The sequence below is a fragment of the Trachemys scripta genome, chromosome 21 (genome assembly GCF_013100865.1).
Source record: "Trachemys scripta elegans isolate TJP31775 chromosome 21, CAS_Tse_1.0, whole genome shotgun sequence".
Classification (NCBI taxonomy): domain Eukaryota; kingdom Metazoa; phylum Chordata; order Testudines; family Emydidae; genus Trachemys; species Trachemys scripta.
In genome coordinates, this window is record NC_048318.1 from 15,965,201 (window position 1) to 15,989,399 (window position 24,199).

Here is a 24,199-nt window from a genome sequence, read left to right on the forward strand (position 1 = left end):
ACTTATTTTTAGTAACTGTGCACCATGACTGCATTCATGCAAGGATCAGTAATTTGTTGGCAGATGGTTCTTAAGGCTGAGGAATGAGGCCAAGGCCTAGTGTATGAAAGGTAAAGAGATAAAAAAATACAACATTTGAGTTTTGATTAAGTGACTGAAAAAGCCTACATGCTGTTATTTCCACCTGCTCTGACCTTTGCAGAACTGAGAAACAGGGCACACCAGCATGAAAACAATAGCGACCCTTCTTCTGTCCCTCCTGCTTTGTCAAACCAAATCTTAAGGAATTAAAGTTTCACACAGTCTCTGGTTGGATCTCTCAGCATGACAAATATCTGTAATATACAGTACATGCAGGCCAGATCCCACTGCCTTCCCTAACTAGCACAAAGAGAAGAAGGAAAAATAATATAAAATCTGCTCATTTAGAACTCTTTGCACACCATGAGGACTTTTCTTTTTCCAGCAAATTAGGCAGAAGTAAGGCCGATTGGGAAAGCTTGATGGAATTGTTTGGAACAGAAATAATCAGAGCAGAACTACCTGTTTTTCCCCCCCTTTCCCTCCTGTGGCAACTCAAATTTGTCCACTTGCATAAAATGAACAGCCTTCATCTGTCAGTTCTGCTTACGGCAACAACAACGAGGATTCCGTCATGCCCCAAACTTGTCCAGACAGCATGAGGGTACCTCTACTGAGCAGTCTACTGTGACGAACTGGGACTGTTCTTGCTGGGGTGTGGGAATGCTGACAGGGGAGTGTGACTAGGATGGTCTGCATTGGGGGATGGAAGTCGGCCCGAGGGAACATACCTGAGCTTGTAACATAAGAACCCAGGAGGGGGTGGGAGGTCAGGTGACTCCGGGGCCCGGGAAACTGAACAAAGGCTGTGGGAGGGGTCGCTGAAAGCAGAGTGCTGGAAGCAGGCTGGAGAGATGGCTGGGAGGCAGAGATGGCTCTGACCCCCCAAAGGGGCTGGGCTGGCATGCCCTGGGACCCCAAGCTGGACCTAACTGAGGGGGGCCCTGTTGTCTGTGCCTGCAAGACCTGTCTTGGACTGTATTCCTGTCATCCAAATAAACCTTCTGCTTTACTGGCTGGCTGAAAGTCATGGTGAATCGCAGGAAGCCGGGGGTGCAGGGCCCTGAGTTCCCCAATACTCCGTGACATCTACAAACACAGAATTCAAGACAGATTCAATCTCACAGTGACACACCTCACTTGCAGATAACCCTGTGCAGTAATGACTCTCCGTAGCCAACGGAGTGCATTGTCTGAGTCACAGCCTATTTTCTACTCTCCACCACTAGAAAGCATTTGAAACACTGGCAGCCGCAAACAGTTTTCATAGCTTCTTCATCCAAGCCTTTAAGACAACAGAGAAGAATGTATTATGGATACACTGAATTGCAAACTACAAAATCTAAAGCGTGCTGGTTCTCCTCCTCCGATGAGATTGAATTTTGAACAGAAAAATAGTGGCGTTAAAATAAAGAAACACTAAAAACAATTAAATCTATTCCAAGGGGTTCCAGCAGGCAATTCCAAAAGAACAGAAAGGGGGAGGGGGAAAAGAAGAAACACACATAACCCGCTCCCCGCCCCGCAAAAATAAAATAAAATAAAAATAAAACAAGGCACAGAATTTTCTGAAAATGACTTAACTAAACTAAATCCAAGCTGGACTTGGCCAAAAAATAAAACCCAAACTGAGGTGTCGAACAGCAGAGTGTACTTTACAAATAACATTTTTTACACAGCCAATCCCGGATCCTCCCAGTCTGACATCTCTCCACCCATTCATTTAAAACAAAAACAAAACAAAAAAACAAAAAACAAAAAAAAGAGACAAGCTGGTTGCAACTTCCAATATCACTGTCTCTGTCATCTAAACTGGGCCAGTAACTGTCCACGGTTGGACACCTCATTGAAACGAAGGCTGATCTAGATGAAGTACTCTTTCTTTTCTTCAGAGTTGTTCTGTCCTCCTTCTGCATTGATTATAGCTGTGTCTGCGTCCGCTGCATCATCTGCTCCTTTGGCTTCATGAGTGAAGTATGTACCTGAAAATAAAGCAGTGAGGTTCTGTGACTCATTGATGGTCTCTGCATAAATGGCTGTAACACTGCCGCTTGCTTTACTGCGAAGAAGCCAGGAGACGGGGAGAAAGAACCATCACCGGAAGGAAGGAGAGAAGTCTGAATCTAGGGGTTCCGTAGGTGTTACTCAAACCAACAGCTGTGATAGCATTAATCCGCAAGACAGCACAATGACCTCAGACATTAAGCTTGAGATTTTTCCAATGCTGCCTCATGGATTTAGATGCACACTAAATTCAGTGGGAATTATGCATCTAAATTCTGCAGGGAGGCTTTGAAACTGACAGTCTAGGGCATTATAAAAATGACCCCAAGGAAAGAACGAACATGACCGGTTAGGACATTATATAATGACCCAGGGCGAGTCTCTCTCCATGACTGGGTAGATTGAGAACTACCAATAACCATGCTTCTCCCCACCCCTTTTAAAATTTTGTCATTGCAATCAGAGCCTCCAGCACGGGAGGGCGGGGGTGGGCACTTCAGCGGTGACACTGGCAGTGCTCAGCAAAGTACATAGGAGTTCTCAGGAGCACATACAACAAGTGATGATCATCAGCATCCCACACTGACCAAAGGGCCTTAAATGCTCTTATGAGTGGACTGAATTAATTTTAAGTTACTTCATGCCATGTAAGAGTCTGGAATGATATTGCCCCTCCCAGTACACAAGAGTGCAAAAATAAATTCGTATATTCTCAAGCACGTCATGCCCTTCCATTAAGGATGGCATCTCTTTCATCTATCCTCTCCCAATCCTGAGGCGCTTTCCCCCTTCTTCTCGGTCTCTATTGTGCGCCCCCATCTTGCTTTCAGCTTCCTCCCATCCTGTATTCCCGTTTCCTGGATCCCCTTCCACTATACAAGTCCGTCTGCTGCTTTTTCTGTTCTCTCTCCTGCTGTGTGGCAAAACACAGTGCCCTGTATCACTGAGCGTTACAGCTGCCACCACGCCAAACCCTCCCAACGTTGTGTTTTAAGCCTCAGCTTACCTTTATGTCTTGCAAAGTATCGCCCTAAAATGATGAGCAGGCAAAGCATTGCGAACACCACCACGGCCACGACCCCGCCGATCACCGCATGGTCCACGGCCCTTATGGACCCTTCATCACCTGCTCGAGAATCTGTCGAGAGCAGAAGAGGAATAGGAATTTGGGACTTATTACAGGGTGATTTGAAGGTTTGGCTGCCGTTGTGCCCAGGGTTGGAAAAGCCACCCTTTTACTTTTAAAAGGAGAGGGGTAAAGCACTGCAGTGTGTGTGAGTGAGAGTGAGATATGTGGGCAGTTGTGTGTAGACTGGGCCACACGTGGAGAACCACTGATTCCAATGGGTCAGTTCACACAAGGGTGCAGACAGGCCTGGCTGATCAACTCACGAGTTATTTTTCCACTATGCAGCAGCAGAGTCACCACTAATGCATGTGGAACAAGATCGGGAAGGGAAGGGAGACATGGAATCATCTGCATCTTTTGTGAGGGTCTGTCCACACCTCCGTCCCCAATTTCAATTCTCCCTCCCCCCAGGTAAAGGAGATGATCTAACAATTGGCCAGGGAGTACCAGTATGGTGACATCAAATATCAGTTGTATGGAAATATCAACAGGACATTTATTTATAGGAATGTTCAATCCCCCCAAATTTTATTTGCATCGCGAAAAAGTAATCAAGTTCTCAAGTTTGTAATTTCAAAAGAAATCTAGGATTATGTGATTAAATACATTTTTTCTCAATGCCATTCCATGATGCATCAAATAGCAGAACTCTCAATGCAAACCATAAAACCCTCTTCAAACACAGATAGCGAGCAATAATTGTACATTGCCTCCAACCGCTTTATTTTATTTATTTAACACCTCGCCATGCAATTAATTTTCTTTTATAAGCATCTCTCCCTTAGGATGCCAGTACCTTAGAGAGGAATGACTTATTTGGCGGGGGAACAACTCTGAAATGAACCCGGAATGAGCTATGGCCATGTAAAATGAATGTATAGCAGTGTAAACAATTTTAATTTAAGAATGCAGCTACATCAACCCTTGCTGCAATTCTAATGGCAACCGAGATTTATAATGTAGTAAAAAACAATTATTCTCCCGTTGATTAATACATTAACATTTGGAATGGAAGCTAAACCATTGTCTTTTTTTTTTTTTTATTGAGTCAAGCGCGACACCTCTATTAAAATGATTTACTAGCCGTACCTTACAATTTAAGCACAGCAGCAACAGAAACGGTAAAAATCTTTTAACTTTACATGATTTGTGAAGTCATATGTGAAGGATTTACCATTTAAATCTTTCACTACAAGCAGCACATGGCCTATAAATCTGTCCCACATGCAGTTGCCTGGACACCTAAGAGAAATGCATTTCACCAGGAAGACTGAGAGTGCAAATTCAAGTCAATTTTTAAGAAAGATTTATCTCTGTCTCTCTCCAAATAACAGAGCAAATCTCTGAAGCCTCCACCTCTAATAATATTTGAAGTTTATCGATCAAGTGTACAGATCCGTGACAGCTAAAGGTAATGGTGCTCTTTTGAGCCGAAACCTGATACAATGTTTTCAGCGGGAGCGCAGGATTTACACTTTCTATCGATATTTCCAATTCTGTTCTAAGATTAAGAACTGAAGGATGTAAGTAAATAATTCGTGACCGAGAGCTCCATAAAATGCATTTTAATTAAAACAGTTTAAATTAAACAGAAAAAAAAATCTTAAAGTGTTTCTTCGAGTTGCCTTTTAAAAGTAACAGAACAAAATGGGTAGAATTGGCATAAACTAAGGAATGTCTAGGTTTAATTAGGTCAAAGTAGGTGCACATTAAAAGGACAAAATGAAGAGCAGCCAATTAGATAGAACCATGTTAAATAAAATCCCCTTCAGCAATATATCTAATACGTTAAACTAAGTGTGGCAAAAAATATTCTCCTGTTAGCCAAAAGCTTTCACTACTGGGGTAGCTCTGGCATGATATACATAGAAATCATTTAACTATGATTAGAATGTACTAGAGAAATGTAAAAGCATGATATGGGTTAAGACTTCTTGGTGCTCACAAAACAGTGCCTACAAATGGCAGGTATATCCCATATAGGTTATTCCTGATTAGAAAAATGAAATGCAAAATTCTCTCTAACATAATGACAAAGTGTATCTGAAGGACAAAACTTATCAGGAAAGCAACCAATGAAATATTTTACTCAGTTGAAAAAGCATAAATGTTGATCTCTCAATGAGGAGAATTAACTAATCATGACCTGCCAAGGGTTTCAGATCCAATCAGGTTTTTTTTCCCCCCTCAAGTAAATTTTTCATAGCTGGGTGGAGACAAACAGGAAGAAGATATTTACAATACAGAAGATACATGTACAAAGGTAACTAATTCAGAGAAAGGTGCAGATCCTGAAAACTAAGGGCAGAGAAGGGCTCCCAGTGACTGCAAAATATACCCTGAAAAAATTTCTCCTAAGAAGGGCATTCTCCGAGCTGCAGACATGTGCCTTATCAGAAAAATACATTTGCATTTGCTGTTGTGGCCAGAGGTGTAATGACCATGATTACTGACAGCTGCTCCACCCAAACATCATGTCCCCCTTGGCACCTAGACTGCAAACATACTAGGGGCAGGGACAGTGTTACTTGTCAATATAGCACCTAGAACAATGTGTGATCCCTGACTGGTGTTCTAGGCAACCCTTCTAAAATCATCTCATTCCATGTTCCAGCACAATATTTAAGGTCTTTAAAAAGTCATTTTCCACAAGACAACCAAAGTTGGCTGATCCACTCAGTGGTCATTTAAGACAGGTTTCACTGTATTTATCAATGTAACCAATTATTTTTATTTGTTCTAAAATCTATGTACACTCTTCACAGCTACTTACAGCAGAAGCACACCAATTCAACAGGTATCTTCCAAGTCTCACTCTGATCACACAATTAAATAACGCCCCACACTAACTCACCTATCTTCCTCAGTTTGTTTATTGCAGTTATATCAGTTAACTCCAAAGACTGGCAACATCAGACGTTATGATTTCTTAGTGCTGCACCCTCTCTGACAGAGAGATGGACGTACCTCAAATTAAGAGTCAGGATTTCTTGCTGACGTTGGGAACAGTTAGGGCAAAGTATGCACATCAAAGCACATCTGTACCATGTGAGAGCACAGCCCAAGAACTGGAGCCAAGATGCATTTTGCTTGACCCAACACAGATGGAGAAAAAGAAATATAGGACCAGAGCTTCAGATGGTGTAAATCGGCATAGCAACAATTACAGTGGAGCTACGTTGGTTTACCCCAGCCGGAGATCTACTGAAGTGGTGTGCCAAAGCCACTGGCCTGACAGCTCCTTGGTGGTTTCTGTTCAATCTGTAATTAAGTCAAGAGCAGTGAGTCTTTAGTCATGTCCCTGCTTCCCTGAGTACTGACTTTCAAACACAGCTTGACAAACATTTTTGCCCAGTACAGCTTATTAAATATGATTTCTTCCACTGGGACAGGCACTATTTTTCTTAATTATTTTTATGGAAAACAGTATTTTTTTCCAAGTATACGCTCCAAGTTTATTTTATTGCGTGTATGGCTAAATAGTCTAAGTTTACGTGTTAATTAAAAATTAAATACAACACACTGAGGATGTCTAGTACTTGCAAACCATCTAGAGACAAATCCGAGAATCAGTCAACAGTGCACTTTTGCCTTAGAGGAAAATGGCTTCATATTTGTATTAGATCATCAAACGAAAGGAACTTCTCTCAGAGTCTGACTGCTAATACACTGGATGTTTATTCCCTAGAAATGCTGTACATATTACTCAATTAAAACAGTATTACCCAATCAGATGTATTTATGCACCTGCTCCCACTTCTCCCATCTTCACAAACAGCCTTCAGCTGAGGAAAGGTAAGTCACCTTTGCAGGGACTCTGCCAACGCACCCCACTCCTGACCTGCAGAACCTCCCTGTTACGTCTGTACTGAGTCTCCCACAAAGCTCTGCCAATAGATGCTAATCCTGTCTTGCAGCCCTAGTCTTCATATCCTGGGGCTTGAGCAGAGTCTACCAGTTATGTTAAATTGTGTGGCTGTTTCATAAAGTTGACAGATAGGGACTCAGGTGACTCCCTGATAACTCATCGCATTTGTGACCCAAGATAAAGTTTTAAACTCTGCCTCCAGAGAGCACAGGCTCTAAACCATCAAGCTCCATCCTTTCGTGTACATATTTCATGTTTAGCAGCCTGCAGCCAGCTTCATAGAGCAAAATAAAACCACCACTGCCTCTGCTTCATCTAGTCTCTCTCTGGGCAGTTTAGCTACTTGCCATTTCAACTGGGAAAGAAAATTCAGGGGATATTTAAAGCTCATTATTTAATTTTTTTTAAATGGAAAATGGAACAACAGATGCATTCTAGCTGCCAGTGGGCATCCAGGAATTCCTGCACCTTTAAGATTACACCTGGCAGGCAAGGCCACTGTTGATCCAAACTGAGGCCTCAAGTGAAGGATTCATTTCAGAAATCATGCTTAGCTCCACTCACAAGTGGCTCAGTGTCTCACTGATAGGAAGAAAGAAAGTTCCCGAAATAACAACGATCATAGAAAAAAAATCGACTTTCTTCCCTCCAGACAGATGGATCAGCCTTTCTGCTCTTATTGCCAATGCTTATCAGTGTTTTGAATGGGATTTTCAAGAAGAGGAGCTTACCATCTAATGGCAGGGGCTGACTGCGTTTAAGGACTTATATGGCTTTCTGTCACCATACACCAGAGCATCTGGTGCCATCTCCTCTTCTTCCCCTGTTGTCACTAATTTCTTCACACCTTTTTGTTCTTCCTCTTTCTTCACATCTCCATATTCATGCCTTAGCCACCACTCTCCACTAAGCATTGAAAGATAAGCCTCACCTCTCTTACCCAATCCTACATGCAGCACCACTGTCAGGACACTTAACACTAATAGAGTTTCTGACTACTAATGCAGGAAGCGCTAATGAGGCTTTTCAGTGGGGCAGATATCACTGGGGAATCACTTGGTGGCATCTGACCCAACCGATCCTGAAATGAATGAACCTTTATTTTTAGGGATGACTGGAAACAAATCATTTTCCTTTTATTTTAAAGTGCCACAGGGCATCAGATCAGGCTATTCAATTTTTCCTATTAAATAACTCAAGTGCAAAATAAACAAAAAAAATTCACACCTGAGATGGGAACTTACCTTCTTTTTTACTTGTGCTTTAGATATAGGGAGTAAGAACCCCATCCTGTAGCTCAAACACTCAACGCTACTATTGACATTCATATGAAATCTCCATGTACAGGCTGCAGTAGCAAACCTACAGTGCATACATTATGTCCACACACACATGCACGCTTTTCCAGATGGTAGAGCTCTTTCCTGGACATGCATGCTGAGTTTTCAGCTCAGTTACTAGCCCTGAAGATCAGGTGTTGTTACAAACAATGCCTCAAGCCCCTTCAGAGCAGGGGGGAGGAGGGGCATTATCCTAACACAGGGAATAGTCAATGATTAATGTCAATTCTTTGTTGGAAAGAAAGGGATGTTGGAGGGAGGGAAGAGAGGAGAGTGTAGCGGAAGCAGCAGCTTTCCGAAATTGGTGGCAGGAACAAAGATTTGACCTTAAAAAAGGCATCTGCTGAAAAATGCTGCCCCCAATTTACAAAACCCACTGTAGCTTCATATCTATGATAAAAAAAAATCAAACAACTTTATTACTGAAGGGGGAACAGGCTAGATGGCAGGAACTGACAAAATTGTTTGCTAATCCTAATATGTTATTCTTCCTTAAGATTTGCTTTGCTCAGCACCAATTCAATTACAGATGCTACAAATCCTTCTGACATTTAATTCCCTCTTGTCAGAGAGTAGGAAATGTATACATGCTCCGCTTTCCCATTAAGATGTTAATATACGTTGGAGCACGCTGGTCTCGAAAGGGCACAGCCTTTTTAAGGGTGTGTTTGGTTGAGAGGAAGCAATGTAGGAAGGTAAGAAACAGGTGAATATACAGTGTTGCATGTTGCTCTCTGAGCAGCATGCAGTGGTACAGCACTATTCAGCAACTACTTTGCACCGTAGCAAAAGAAAAAAAAGTCATCCAAGTACGGTTCTAATATGTCAAAGCATCTTAAAGGAAAACTGCAGTGATTTGTTTCACCACCTCCTTAGAGGGCTATATTAATAACTTAATATAGGTTGAAACAATGAATTTTTAAACACTGTTGTACTGCCTCCATTGAGGGAAAAAATGGAGATGACGACTTTGAATTGGGGGCTGATACAACAGCGAATGTCTCAACCAGGGGATCAGCTTGATATGAACTAACAGCAAGAACATTCTGCTCCCATTTAAAAGTACAGGGAATTGGAGACTTTGGAAGTTATTTTAAATTTTTTTTAAACTGGATAAGTCAACTGTTACATTATCCACAAATTAAGAAATATCCGAGCTTTGACAATATATTAAACCTGAAGTTTTCCTTGAAATGAGCATATCTGATAAACAGTATACATAAGGGAAAAAGGAAACGCTCTTTTGTATAGTATCTATTCAACACCATAGATCTGTTAGATATAGTTCCAGATTTCTGGGGAGGATGGATTAAATAATACAGTTAATAGTGAACCCCTGGCAGTGTGCAATCTGTAGAATTTCAGCAAAAACAGCGAGGTGCCACAAGGACTCCTTCTTGTTTTTGCTGATACAGACTAACACGGCTCCCACCCTGAAACCTGTAGCATTTCAGTTCTTTGCGTACCTGTTTTTCTGGCTTAAGGAAAAATCCCTAGTAGCCTCATGTTTACCTTTTGTGAGAGGGAGGATAAATTAGGAGAAAACACAGTCGAAAGCACCATGTTGGACTATGAAACTGATCAGTGAAACTGCTTATGCATCTTTTGATTCCAGACAAATTTCTGTCCAGAATCATTTGCACAGTACCATATGCCGTTAATTGCTGCTTTTTAAACCTGAATATCCTGTTTTAATTAATTTATAGTTTTAAAGACTAACAACTACTTAACCCCAGTTTCCAAAGCAGACATGATATTTTGGACTTCCAGAGAAGTAACTGTTTTAAAACAACCAGAATACTGGAGACTATCGATTGTCTGAAAAGAAGGGAGTGGATTTTGGTGGCAGTTTTCGGATAGCGTGGGTTAAAACAGCTAGAGCAAGATTGGAGCTCTGGGCTAGACTGTGGCAGATCTTTTCCAGGTAACTGGTGAATGGTTCTGTCTGATTCTGTGTTTACTGGGCCATTTTTTAGATGTAATATTTTGTATTTTCCAGATCCCTTGAGTTTCTTTTTACTCTTTGCAAGCGGTGAGAACTTAAGCCTTAGAGCTTGAGAACGACTGGATAAGATACGACAATGGACTCATCACTTGCCCGAATTTAAAATCCAAGTCATATCTGATTTAGAAGGTTTTTTAAAAAAAAAAAAAAAAAAAAAGCAACACACCTGTAAAACCACTGACCGAAATGGAATGTTTTATTTTAAAAAATCTGCACAAGAACTGAAAGCCCTAGGTGACCAAGTTCAAGTCCTAGATGGAATTTAGGCCTGGTAATTAAAACTGAGAAGCTGGGTTTATATCAGCCTGTCCCCCTTGCACAAAACAGCTGCCCCCATAATGAGTCAAGGTTCTTCACAGTAGCTCCCGGGGTGACTAAAGGGATGAAGGTTTCTTCACAACACTCCCAACCCCCAAGGTGCATAGAAACTTTAGGTTCTGAACTTGATGTCCAGCACCGCATCACCAGGCCAGACTAGCCTCAAGGACTGTTTTTAACAATGCACCTTCACAGTGGTTCTTAGTGCAATTCCATGTGCTCCACCATTGTGGCTCATTAAGGCTCTATTTCTACCACCTGGGGCACAGTGTAACTAAAGCACTTAAGGAGATATAGTTTGTCCCACCTCTGGCTCAGGGAACAGAGTGTTTTACTCCACTGATTTACTGTAGCTGCTATGTCTATTTTTTCTGGTTTACATTCTGCTATGGAGACCAAGGTCTTAAAACATTTTCTGGGGGGAGAAATAGGGGGGTAACTGACAGCTCTGAAGTTTCTTCTGTGCACATTTGTACTGTAAAAGCAGAAGATTGATAGATCCCTTTGTGCATGCGCAGCTTGGCCGTTAATTTCGGCAATTGAGATTTACCGCTGTACTCCCACAAAAATTTCTTAACAGCACTTCCATTTCTAGGGGGAAATTAATTTTTAAGCTATGATGTGGGACAATTTTTTTTAAAGTCTCTTCGTAGCTACCATACTACTCATGTTTTTGCAATACATGGATTGTGCTGGAGAAGGGAAAACAAGTGATGCTTTTTAAAAAAACCCCTAAGCCCAGTAAATATCTTACTTTTAAAAGGTAAAGTTAATGAATACCATTTTCAAAAGTGCATATGTGACTTAGGAGACAAAGTCCCATTTTCCAAAGTGACTTAGGAGCCTATGGCCCATTGACTTTCAATGAGATTTAGGCTCCTTACCTAAATCACGTTTCATAATGGGACTCTGGCCGCTAAATCACTTTGGCACTTTTGAAGATGTTACCCACTGTCTAAAAGGCATAACAACATGTAATAAAAAAAGCCAGTCTATCTCTGCTAATAACTAGGAGGCTAAGAAAAAAACATTGACCATGAACATTTTCAAAGTGCATTTTCTATTTAAAGAAGTACCTTGATTGGTCAACTTGCTTTGTGGTGAGTTTTATCAAGCTGCCTATGAAAACGGTATCAGCTAAAGCAGCAATGGGGTTTGGGATTTTTCGTGCCTGTCATTAGTTTGGAGAAATGTGTCATGTTCATCCATAAATAGGGAAGGATTGGAATTGCTACCCGGATGCAGTAGGAATGGATGATATTATTATTCATGATGACAGTTTAGCATTAAGTGCGCTACACCTACTCTAATTTATTGATGGACTGTTTAAGACTGGTGTTAACCTGTTTGTCTTGTATTATAATTGAATTTGGTCTCTAACTTAAACTATAGAAATTCAAGGAGTTCATCCTTCTTCAATCAATAAGCTCCTCTGCAGTGACCCATTTCAAGATAGCTTCATAAAAAATAATGTATCTTGTTTTAATAAATTTAATCACTATGACAGCTGCTCAATTTTTATTGGCTGTTTCTTCAGACATCTCTCTGCTAGAGAATGAAGCCACGCTTACAATCAATAGTAATTGATTAATCAGCATCCCCCTTGAACAAAGATGCTAATCAGGTTTTGATTAGCTAATCAAACCAGATGCAGAGGCTACATGGTTTTTCCTTGATTGTTCAGTGTTTTACAAGATGTGTATCACCACTGTTGAGAAAAGTAAGATGACTATAATGCATCTGTGGGGAGGGAAACTACAATTTACTGAATTAATTTAACTGGATTATTACAATCATAAGCAAAAAAACATCTTAGCACTTGTGACAGGTGAGTGATTGACAAGACTACAGCTATGATACCCCTGATACTATGGTGCCAAGGAGGGGTTGATGGGGGAATAATTTCATATGAGTTCCTGTGAGCATAAAACAAATTATTTCACAGCAATAGGGTCTTATGTTACAGAGCAAATGTTTGAGTCATAGGGACATATGTACCTCAAGCAGCAAAAGTCATACAGGCCACTGGAACCTACCTACCTGGATGCAGGGGAATAGATGCATTATATAAAATTGTACTGTTCGGAGAGCCCCCGGGGGAACTATTTAGCAGGGTGTGAATACCAGAAATAAATGTCATACTGCGCAAACCCTGTTGCTGAACTAGCATTTAATGATGCCAGAGCTCATCAATAATTCTGTCTGGAGGGGCTTCCTGTTCAACTCTGGGTGCAATTCAAGGTGTTGCTATTCATTTTTGAAGCCCAACGTGTTTGAATATCGGCTAGCCACCAAAATGCCAGTCTCCCAGCATACATGTAAAGGAGATGAGATCAGCTGGACACTCACTCATAGGCCTTAGAACTGGAAGTTTGGAGGCTGGGCATTTTCAGTAGGTGGCTCTCGACTCGGAACTTACCTTTACCATATGTCGGAAAGCCTGAGTTTGCTGACTGACCTTCTGGGCATGACGGACGGCCCATCTGGCTACTCAGGGTATGTCTACGTTGCAATAAAACACCCGCAGCAGGCCTGTGCCAGCTGACTTGGGCTTGCAGGGCTGGGGCTGTAGGACTATAAAATTGCAGTGCGGACGTTTGGACTGGAGCCTGGGCTCTGGGACCCTCCCCTCTCGCAGTGTCCCAGAACCCAGGTTCCAACCTCAGCCTCAATATTTACACTGTAATTTTACAGCCCCAGAGCCTGAGCCCCTCGAGTCCAAATCAGCTGACCCTGGTCAGCCACAGGTGTTTTATTACAGTGTGGACATACCCTCAGACTTTTGCTTAAGGGGTTAGTGTATGCTGGTTTATAGCTAAGGAAGAGGATGAGACACTTTTGTAATTCTAAGTGACGTTGATGACTAAAGTTGGTGGCGTTCATCTCTGGGCACACGCGCATAAGTAATAAAACAGTTTTTAAAAATCTACAAAATATTAATAACCTATAGACCAAGTTCTCAAAACAGATGGTCTGTTTTACATCTGCAAAAACATACCAAATGGGCATGTGCTCGTGCAAACAGGACACCTTCTCACCCACTTGGTATGGGCAGCAGATGTGTTAGCAATGGATTTCGTGAAGATTTTTGAAAATGTAGCCCTACATTTTAAAGCTTCAAATAGAAAAACACACCTATCAGCAGAAAATATGCTATCCTGTCAATGCCTCTAGACAGAATGAGTCACTGGCTGCATTGGAAGCAAAATGGGAAAATTAAACAAAATTATTACCTTGTCCCTATGCCAGTCAGTACTATCCATTCCTCAACAGCCCGCTACACTCAGTTTGAGAGTTTGTGCTGTGGTCAGGAATTTGAGAGACAGGCAGCTCCACTCAAAAAGGAGCAACAGGAGTGATGGAAGAGATTCATTTCAGCAATTCGACTACGGAATTCCTCTCTAAGTTATTCAGTTAATTGGTTATAGTTTTTTTGTTCTAATTAACTATCAAATCAAAACAATCATTTCCCCTCCATACATTGATACATCACAAACACCTGGTACTTCTTAGCTATCAGGACTGGCTCAGGCCTGAGGTATCAGGTATCAGCACCGCCGGGCTCTACAGCTGTTGAACAGCTCATGGGATGTCTTATTCAGATAAAATGCACGGTAGTTCAATAATGTCTAACCACTTGGCCAATTTACACCTCTAGTGGCACACACAAAAAGACGCAGATAAGTTTACTGCGAATTAAACGAAAAACTTTCTATGAATTAAAAAAAAGGTATCAAATTGGACTTTTTTTTTTAAACTACAAAATGGAGAAGCATCAAATCAAGACGATGCCTCTGGGCAGCGCTGCTCCCAAGTACCTATGGACCCTGCAGCCAGCCCCCCTCAACAATTGCCAGGAGTCCCACAATGGAAGCAGGACTTAAAAGTGGGTCTGCTTCACCATGATTTTGTGTACTATGGAAGAGCCCCATTCTGACGCCTGAAGGGGAACCCATATGGCCCATTTCTTTCTTGACTGTTTAAAAGTCTCACATGGTGCCTCACAGTTCACGTGCACTCAAGACCTCACAGCACAAATAAAAATGGGTCAGTAAAACGAACAATTAAAAGTGAAGCAGTGACAGCAGGTGCTAAATTAGAGTATTTAGAATGTTCAGAAAGAGCTCATCTGACTAGATGTAAGTGAGACCAAGTGATTTAACATACATCTATGTACCATAGTTTATGTCTGTGTTTCAACTACAACCACCCCTCCCAAATCACCCGCTGAAGAGAGGTTTGTTTCTTAATTTGTAACAGTAATGCCTGCATTTGGGAAATCAGCAATAAAACCTACTTGTGCAAGTTGCTCAGTCTGCTGTGAAAAAAGGTTCAAAGCATCTAATTAATTTACATTATAGCGCATGATAAAAGAATTGTCCCTTTCTCTCCCCATTTGAGATAATCATGTCATGACAATTTCCCAGCACAACATGAAGTAGCAGGCAGGGTGGATTTAGCGCAAACTGCATTTTTATAGACGTTCATACAATCCAACATCCGGGAGTGTTTTACAAATGTAACAAAATTTCAACTGAACCATTCTCTAATTAGGATTAAAATATTATTTCAAGCCACTGAACTTACAGTTGCTGTTTGACAACCTGAAATATGAATTACATCGTATTGCATACATTTCCCTGCCCCCATTCTGAAGTATGTTAATATGTAAATGCATGCCAATATTGAGAGAGGAAAAAGAAGCAGAAAACAAGTATATTTCTAAAAGACAGGCTTCTATATTTCACTGCTACACAACAGCAACTGTGCAATGCAAAATGGCCAAGATGCAGAAATCAAAGTGGACGCAGTATCCACAGATTGAACACAACACTGTTTTACCTAATTACTCGCCCTTACCTGAGAGATCCCCATAGTCCAGTTCCTCTGCGGAATTTGGCAACCGAGTAAAGCCTTACAAGTAAAAACAAACTCGTTTTTCTTTATATTCCTCAAGGGACAACAATAATACACTTAACAATTGAGGATGGATTTACTGGAAAAAAAAGTGAGTCAGTCACTTGCCACCTTTGGATGGTTTGAATAGATTAGCTTGTAAATGCAGTTCTCCAATCGTCTACTTTAGTACTGATAGACTGTCAGAAAGATTCCTCAGTCTACACGGTTTAAAACACATGAAACATGAAGGTGAATGTTCAAAATCACTCATCCATAACAGCATGCAAAAACCCTTCCCAAACCTTGATTGTTAACTGTCAAATGGTGTGATGTATCACTTTATTACAGTTCTATTTAGATTACACGTGTGTGTATGTAAAATTTTATTTCTAGTTACAATACAAATTGAAATCCTTGGCCAATGTTGACACAAACAGCATTTTATCAATTTATGGATATCTTGGATAAAAAGGTTACCCTACCTTTCCAGAACTACTGTTCTTTGAGATGTGTTGTGCATGTCCATTCCACTGTGTGCGCGCCTCGTACACAGCGTCAAGAGATTTTTTCCCTCAGCAGTACCTATCAGGGCAGCAGGAGTGCCCTCTGGTGCCTTCCACTGCTGCATCCAGGTATAAAAGGCCACGCTGCCCCCGACCCCCCTTCAGTTTCTTCCTACTAGAAAGGCTCTGATAAAGAGGGGGAGGAGGGTGGGTCATGGAATGGACATGTGCAACGCATCTTAAAAAACAGTTACAGAGAAGTAGATAGGTTTTTTTTCCCCCTTCGAGCAATTGCACATGTCCATTTCACTGTAGGTGACTCAAGCAGAGAGGGAGAATGCACATGTGGGCCAAACAAACACTGCTACCTAAAATCTCCAATTAAAGGCGCAGGGATGCAAATACACCTACGGTGAGCACCCATAGGGACACTACTCAAAGAAGAGTGAATGTTGACTTGTCTACACTGGGGCTATTAGAATCTTGCTTGACTTTGGACAAGACTTTGGGCAGGAGCAGAACTGGAGGGAAGGCACACAACAGGCCTTCTGACCAGGGTCAGAGGAACGCATCGGTCAGTGAACCTGGGCTGTGAATTGCTCAGGAACAAAAAGATGACATTTTGTTTGCTCTTATTGTAAACAGGTACACTTGGGGAGTTCCCTGCTGCTAGAAAATGGACCTGGACACATCTGGGCTCAGATACCATCGTGGTGATCTGCAAACGACCTGCTCAGGCAGTATACCAGAGTGTTTTGAACTCCTGGAAGGTAAGCAGCTCTCAGGTTGAGAGAACTGGCGATGTAGAAATTCCAAAGGAGGATTGCCTCCCGGCATAACGTTGTCAAATGGGCTCCCTCTGGTTTGTATACTTAGAACACGGCCTCTGCGCTGTCTAAGAGTACCAACGAATTCCGCCCCTCGATACACAGAAGGAACACCACGAAAGCCAAACAGATGGCCCAAAGTGCCCCGATATTTATATGGAGATTTAGATCCTCAAGAAACCAAAGGCCCTGAGTCTGAAGGGGACCTAAGTGAACTCCCCAATCTAGATCCAATGCATCTGTGACTAGAGTGAGTGACTTATGGAGGAGCAAAAGGAAACTCCCTCGTCAACACAGGTTCTACCCCTGCCCCAGGAGGACAAGATCTGAGCAGATACTTGAACTACCAGGTCAACTGACGATGGGCCGGTGAGTACACAAGGGCTAGCCAACCCCCTGGCATGCTGCACCACGTCATGCACACCACTATCTCTCCTAGACGTTTGAGGCAATTCTGAACCACATTCTGACAGATCATGAGCAACAACCTGCACTGACTGGAACTTCTGCTCCGGCAGGAAAGCCCTGGGATTTGTAGAGTCCAGGACGGCCTCAATGAATTCTATTTGAACCGACGTCAGGGTAGATTTCTCTGTACTGATTAGGAACCCTGGTGCGTTGAAAGCAGACTGAAGAGTGGCTACACTATAGAATACCTGAGACCTGGACCAGCCTTTCACTAGCCAGTCATCCAGGTAGGTGAATACACCGATTCCTGGCCTTCGCAGGGATACTGCTACTGCAGCTATGCATTTTGTGAAGATGCGAGGGGCTGCTGTGAACTGGCAGTGGCTTCCATTGACCATGAATCTGAGAAACTTTCTGTGGCTCTGGTGAATCACCACATGAAAATAAGCATCCTTTAAATCAAGAGCAGTAGACCAGTCCCTAGGATCTAAGGGAGGGAGTAACAGGTGCTAGAGTAACCAGCCGGAATTGTGTTGTCTTTTGGAACTTGGTTAGCTGCTTTAGATCTAAAATAGGCCTGATACTCCCTTTGCCTTTGGGATTAGGAAGGAATGGGAATAAAATCCCTGCTCTCTGAAGGGCATGGAACTTCCTGCATGGGCTCCATGAGGAGAGGAGACAATCTCCTGAAGTAGCACGCTCTCGTCAGAGTGGTCCCCAAAGAGTGACGGGTACAGAAATAAATCGAAGGGCGTACCTCACTTCCACTGTCCATAAGACCCACTGGTCCATGTTGATGCGAGTCCAAACAAACACTTAGGAAATGGGATAGGTGACTGGAGTGGGGAAAGATGGCACTGTGGGGAGGGGTATACTGCTCTTAACCAACAGGTCAAAATGATTGTTCAAGGGACCCAATCTGCCTAGAATTGGCAGCTGCAGAAGAGCAGGGAGGAGATGGTCACCTCTTGTAACTTCTTCTCTTTGTGGAGAGGTTCTGGGTACGTGGCAAGGAGGGATGAAGGTATTGGGAAAGCTCTGGATGGAACGGCTTTCTTATTGCCACTGGTGTGTAAGTCCCCGGAGACATAAAGGTCACCCCTGAATCCTTAAGACTGTGAAGCCTCTCCTCTGTCTTATGGGAAAAGAGTGTGAGGCCTTCAAAGGTTTGTTGCCTGCGGGGAAAGACCTGATGACTGCAGCCAAGATGAACATGCCGAGTGATGATGGAAGCCATTGCTCGAGCCACAGAGTCCACCACACTCAGGCTCGCTTGCAAAGCTGTCTTGGCAACCAATTTGCCGCCCTCCACCACAGAAGTGAACTCCTGCTTTTGTCTCATCAGGAAGTTGGTCTCTGAACTTCAGGATACTTCAAAGGCCCTAAGCTGTAACGCTCCTGTGCAATAAAGCTTCCTGCCGAACTGGTCTAACTTTTTTGCTTCTTTTCCTTTAGACGTTGAGGCCTCGTGTCTCTCTTCTTCTTTAGCAGCAGCAACGACCAGGGAGCCTGGAGGAAGGTGATCATAGAAGTGCTCGAATCCCCGTGAAGGGACCTATCTTCTCTCCACCCCGTTTAGCAGTGGTTGGCAGGAAAGATGGGGTCTACTATAAAACCGTGACAGGTTCCAGGATAGCCTCATGAATAGGGAGACCTACCCTAGAGTGTCCTCCAGAGGCTAAAATGTCCACAAGCCTGCATGCCCTTTCCTGTACCTCTTCTGGTTGGAGAAACAGAGCTGCAGCCACCCTCTTCAACCAAGTCTCAGTGAGCTCTGAAATGAACGGGACGGTGAGAGCTTGGCTCAGTCACTACCACCTCATCAGATGATGAAGAGGCGGCAGCTCAGGATTGTTGAGGAGGTCCCCTCCTCTAATTCCTCCACAGGACAGTCCTGTGCACGCAGCTCTGCCTGCACGACTCTGGAGGAGGGAAGACTGACCTTGTTGCAGATGCTCCCAGCATCTAGGTAATGTGTAAGAGTGGGAAGGGAGCGAAGAGACTCTAGAACATGGAAGGAAGCCCCTAGGGTTCTAAAGGGGCCATTGATATGGAGGCAGGGCCCGGCTATGTGCAGGCCACTGGTCCTTAGAGAGCTGCGGCTGTGGCCAGTACCATGATGGGCAGGCACCCCACTGCGGGTTGCTGGGCATGCTTGGGGCAAGACACACATGATCCAATGGACTCCGTTACCTCAGATCACAGTGGAGCTGACCCCATTGGTACCGGGGAGGCCAGTTCTGAATCTGGAGATGGGGGTACCAGTGAGATCATTGCTGGCTTCCTCTAGATAGAGCCCTATGGCAAGGGGCCACAACTACAGAAGCCACCAGTACTGAATGGTGTTCTGGGGTTGGAACTGGGACCATGTGCTTCCAATCCTGGTACCAGGCGAGATACCCAAACATCACGGGCAGCTGCCACCGACAGGTTAAGCAACTCTCTGGCTGCCTCGAAAGCCTTGGCTGTAGACAGCACCAGAAAGGGCTCCGGAGTCTATGGTACCGAAACGCGTGCTGGTCCTTTGGGGATTGGTTGCAATGGACCTGTCCCAGCCTCTGGAGTCAACAATCCCTCCAGGCTTACTGACTGTGTCTGGGGATGCCTCCTCTTTGAGGGCACCTCTGAGTTCTTGCCTCTGCTCAAGTGCCTTCACCATAGACTTCAAAAGCCCCAATACAGAGTGTTTGGGAGACTCACATTGTCTCTTCTTGAGTGCCAGCAACAAGGATCTGCCTCTGGACTCCTAACAGGGGGAGCACTTGTAACGGACTCTTACGTGCTCACACGCATTCAGAGCGGGAAGGTTCTGAGGGCAGATTCCACAAGCAAGTACTTCAGTCTGGCAGCCCGATCCTTTTTCGATTGGGGTTTGAACCTTCTACAAACGTGACATTTGTCACTCACATACCCCTCTCCCAGACACGTAAGGCAGATGGGGCGTGGGCTGCTCACGGGCACAAGACTTGTTACATGAGTAACAGGCCCCAAAGCCAGGAGACAGAGGCATTTAGTCCAATACCAGGTTCGGAAGCCCACTCTCGAGAAACACTATCCTAAATTTATTCTAAATATACACAAACACTACACTAGCCTAAAAACTAATTCTACAGACACCGTGTACACTAAAAGGAGGAAGACTTGCAGATACAAAGTTCAGTGTTCCAACAACTGTTACTAACAGGAGGAAGGAACTAAGTGGGGTTGGAGGTAGCATGGCCCTTTGTACCTGCATGCAGTGGCGTGAGGCACCAAATGGCACTCATACTACCCCGATGGGTACTGCTGAGGGGAAAAAAAAAAAAATCTTCCACAACTGTGCGTGAGACGCACACCTACAGTGGAATGGACATGTGGAGTCACTCAAAGAAGAACACATTTCAAAACTGCACAGCAGCCTTACAAGCAGATTGCAGGTTCTATCTTCAGTGAAAAAAATCTGATATGGAAAATGATTTTTTTTTTAAATTTCAAAACTTGATCCGTTTGTGGAAAAGTATCCTCAAAGCTGATAAAGCAGTTAGGCAGGATAAACCCCTTCCGTGACCTTTAAATACTAAGAGCTATTGCAAGCTACCACTACAACCCAACTAGCTTTGGTTTGAACTGTCGTATCTTTTTTAAATGTGTTTGAAAAAAGATTTTTTGAGGGGTTGACGGGAAGCATAGAAAATTTGGTTTCGCGAGGACAATCTTATTCTTTACTACTTTGTTAAAGTGTCAGCACCAATAAAGTATCTGAAGGTCAAAGAACTCTATTTAATTAAGGGATAACACCCAGTGCGATGAAGTAAACTGGTACTTGTAATAAACTGCTGTTGCAAGTGACTGGATGCCAAAGAATGTACACTCAGATTTATATACACTAAGAAGTAGTATGGTTTTAGCTGAACTGCTGCTGACCACATCAGCTGTGCATGGACAAGGGCCAGAACCAGATTACCTAAAAACTGCTGGCAACAGATTTCTGCTCTTTCCTAGAGTGGACAGGGCCTTAGCTGTATGAGTAGAAATATCATTCAAGTCTCCTGAGATTTCATTGGTTGAAAGTGTTCTCTTGCAGAAATGATTTTATCCATTGTATAAAGACACATTACCATTATTCAAATAATAATGACAAATGGGCAACAAAAAGCACCTTAACAATATATCAGAGAGGTAGCCGTGTTAGTCTGAATCTGTAAAAAGCAACAGAGGGTCCTGTGGCACCTTTGAGACTAACAGAAGTATTGGGAGCATAAGCTTTCATGGGTAAGAACCTCACTTCTTCAGATGCAAGTCAGAAGTGAGGTTCTTACCCACGAAAGCTTATGCTCCCAATACTTCTGTTAGTCTCAAAGGTGCCACAGGACCCTCTGTTGCTCTTAACAATATAGTTGCAAATCTCAGAAAGTTAATCCCTCTCATTTACGTGGTCCAATGAGTATCAAATAATGTTATATATGCTCCTATAAGCATAGTTGCTATTGAGGAATGGCAAAAATGGAGTTTAGAGCTTGTGTTTACTTCATATTCTCTTTTGAGAGAGAGAGAGATTTTAGGAAGAAGGTATAGAGGTGTTTTTTTATAATAAAGATGAAGAGGTTTATACAATATTGTTGACCTGCAAAATTTCCCCATTAGAAAGCAGCAGGCAGTCAACATACACCTCATTATAGATGAAACTGTCATTTTCAATGACATAGTGTTTAAAATACACCACGTCATCTGGAATCTACTGCTTGAATTATCTACTAACGTAGAAAACCATTTAGATTAATGGCACGAAATTTGTTTTCGCGCCACTGTTAGATTTCAGGAAGCTGCACATTTTTTACTATAATATGATCATCTTTGTATAAATATAATTAGAGTTGACTCTCAGAAGAATTAGACATGCAAACCTGTGCTCTGAAGAGCAGCCATTCAATTTTTATCTCACTAAAATTGCTTCTGTACAGTGTTCTCTTTCACTTAAAGGGAACTTCGTTTTCTCAATAATGAAAAAAGGGCAACGCTGCATTTTTTATGAAGCAAAGAATCTTTTTCAAAAGGAAATTTAACAATTCAGCAATTCAGTTTCTACCTGCACCTGGTACACTCAAAAATGTCACCGAACAGTATTAAAACCTGTTGCGAGGCATTTTAAATATGTGGTAAATTACTTCTTGATTTTTCTCATTAAACTTTCATATCGACTATTAAAGTCCTTTCTCTTCATTTCTGATTAAAATGTATGCTAAGTCTTCTGCAACTTCTTTAAATAAATGAAAGTTAACTTTTCACTCCAATGCAATTTTGCTGCCAAATAATAAAACTTAAAAAGGTGAAAACATCAAGTTACAAGTTTAAGCACTTCCAGGTACAGATATTTAAGTGATTACGTTAGTATGCCATTTATTTATTCAGATTTATATTGACAAAATAACATTGTGTAGCGTCCCGTAATTAATCTCTATTTTTTAAAGCAACAATTATTTTCTTTCCTTATAAGACAGGAAATCAAATTATGGCTCTATTTTATGTTAATCATGTTACACCAGTTGACAGACATCTTAAAACATACGTAAAGATCTTTGTGACATTTTATTTAAATTGCCCCAAGGATTGGACGTGCGAGGTAACATTTTAAATTATTTTATTTACTATTAGGGTTATACATTAAGGGGAAAATTTTCAAATGGAACAAATAGCCGTTAGGCGCCCACTGCTGCCCTATTATGGCAATACAGAAGCCAGCATGAGATTGTTCTTTATTGTACTGTTTATATGGCCAAGATTCTCAAAAGTGGTTAGTGCTTTTGGATGGCTCAGTTTGGGATGCCATCTTAAGCCTGATTTTCAGAGTGGGGAACTGTTAGAAAGGAAACAGTAACTTAACCCATTGGACATTTGTGTTACCATCAACATCAAAAACCCCTCATGTGCTACCAATTACCTATTCCCCTCCTTAGCTAGCATGAATATCTACAATATTGAGATGGATAATATTTTTTTCCTCCCTCAACCTCTAATCAGACTTTGGTGTCACAGACATTTTATTATGAAATTCTGTCTTTCTTTCTTTGTCAGCTTTAGGAGGGGTTTTTCCAACCAATTTATTTCCTTGCTATTATTCGTGGGAGTTCTGTCTGCACTAAAATGGTAACCTACTGTTCCCTGGCTAAATATTATAGCTGAAATGCCATCAATAACTTCCCCTCCATTCATTAGCCTCTTCAGGGTGTGCTTTTGCAATGTGTATGCTGTTAGCAGGATCCCTTGATTGAATTACAGTTTCTGAATGTTATTTTTATGTATTCAGATAAATATGTACACATGTAGAACGGATATGCCATTTGTAGTGAAGTACAATGTGCACTGGTTTTTAAATTATTTTTTAAAACTGGTTTAGGGCTTGTTTAAAACTGACTCGAGGTAAGAACTTGAGAAAATGATAAAGTTCAGATATTGTCTTTGCTGTGGCAACACCGTGCATGATGAACGAAAGCATGGCCGGAGATACATGCTCTCTTTATATAGGCAGTATAAGAATGAGTTCGGCAATTATATAGAGAAGTTTCTTAAAGGGTAGATGACCTATGAGGCTAAGCTCCTAAGCCTACCATGGAACAAAGATTTTAAACAGTTAAAGCAAATAAATTTAGATGTTGGTGAATGGGGGGGAATGGACCCGGCCTATTCTCCAAAGTCTATGGGCTTAGATGTTTAACTAATTATTTTTGCCATTGCTATACCATGTTGTGGAAGCAGAGAGAGAACTGTCATGCATTGCATCCCCTTCCTGTCAGTTCTTTCTCTGCTTCCACAACGTTCAACCCTCATATTAATTCTATTG

At 42.2% G+C, this 24,199-nt stretch overlaps 1 protein-coding gene across 5 annotated transcripts in view; it reads right to left on the reverse strand.

Annotated features, from left to right (window-relative positions):
• Positions 1-1,710: 1,710 nt before the first annotated feature.
• Positions 1,711-24,199, reverse strand: part of CADM1 (cell adhesion molecule 1) — a 290,909-nt gene continuing 268,420 nt past the window's right edge. For 3 of the 5 annotated variants that reach the window (XM_034754862.1, XM_034754861.1, XM_034754859.1), the window contains 2 exons: positions 3,092-3,223; positions 1,711-2,063 (listed from right to left, as the gene is read on the reverse strand). In XM_034754862.1, coding sequence (XP_034610753.1) covers positions 1,945-2,063; positions 3,092-3,223 — 251 coding nt within the window. In that variant the 3' untranslated portion in view covers positions 1,711-1,944. Of the gene's footprint in view, positions 2,064-3,091; positions 3,224-15,605; positions 15,660-24,199 lie in introns of all 5 variants that reach the window. The other 2 variants (XM_034754860.1, XM_034754858.1) reach the window with 1 other exon arrangement.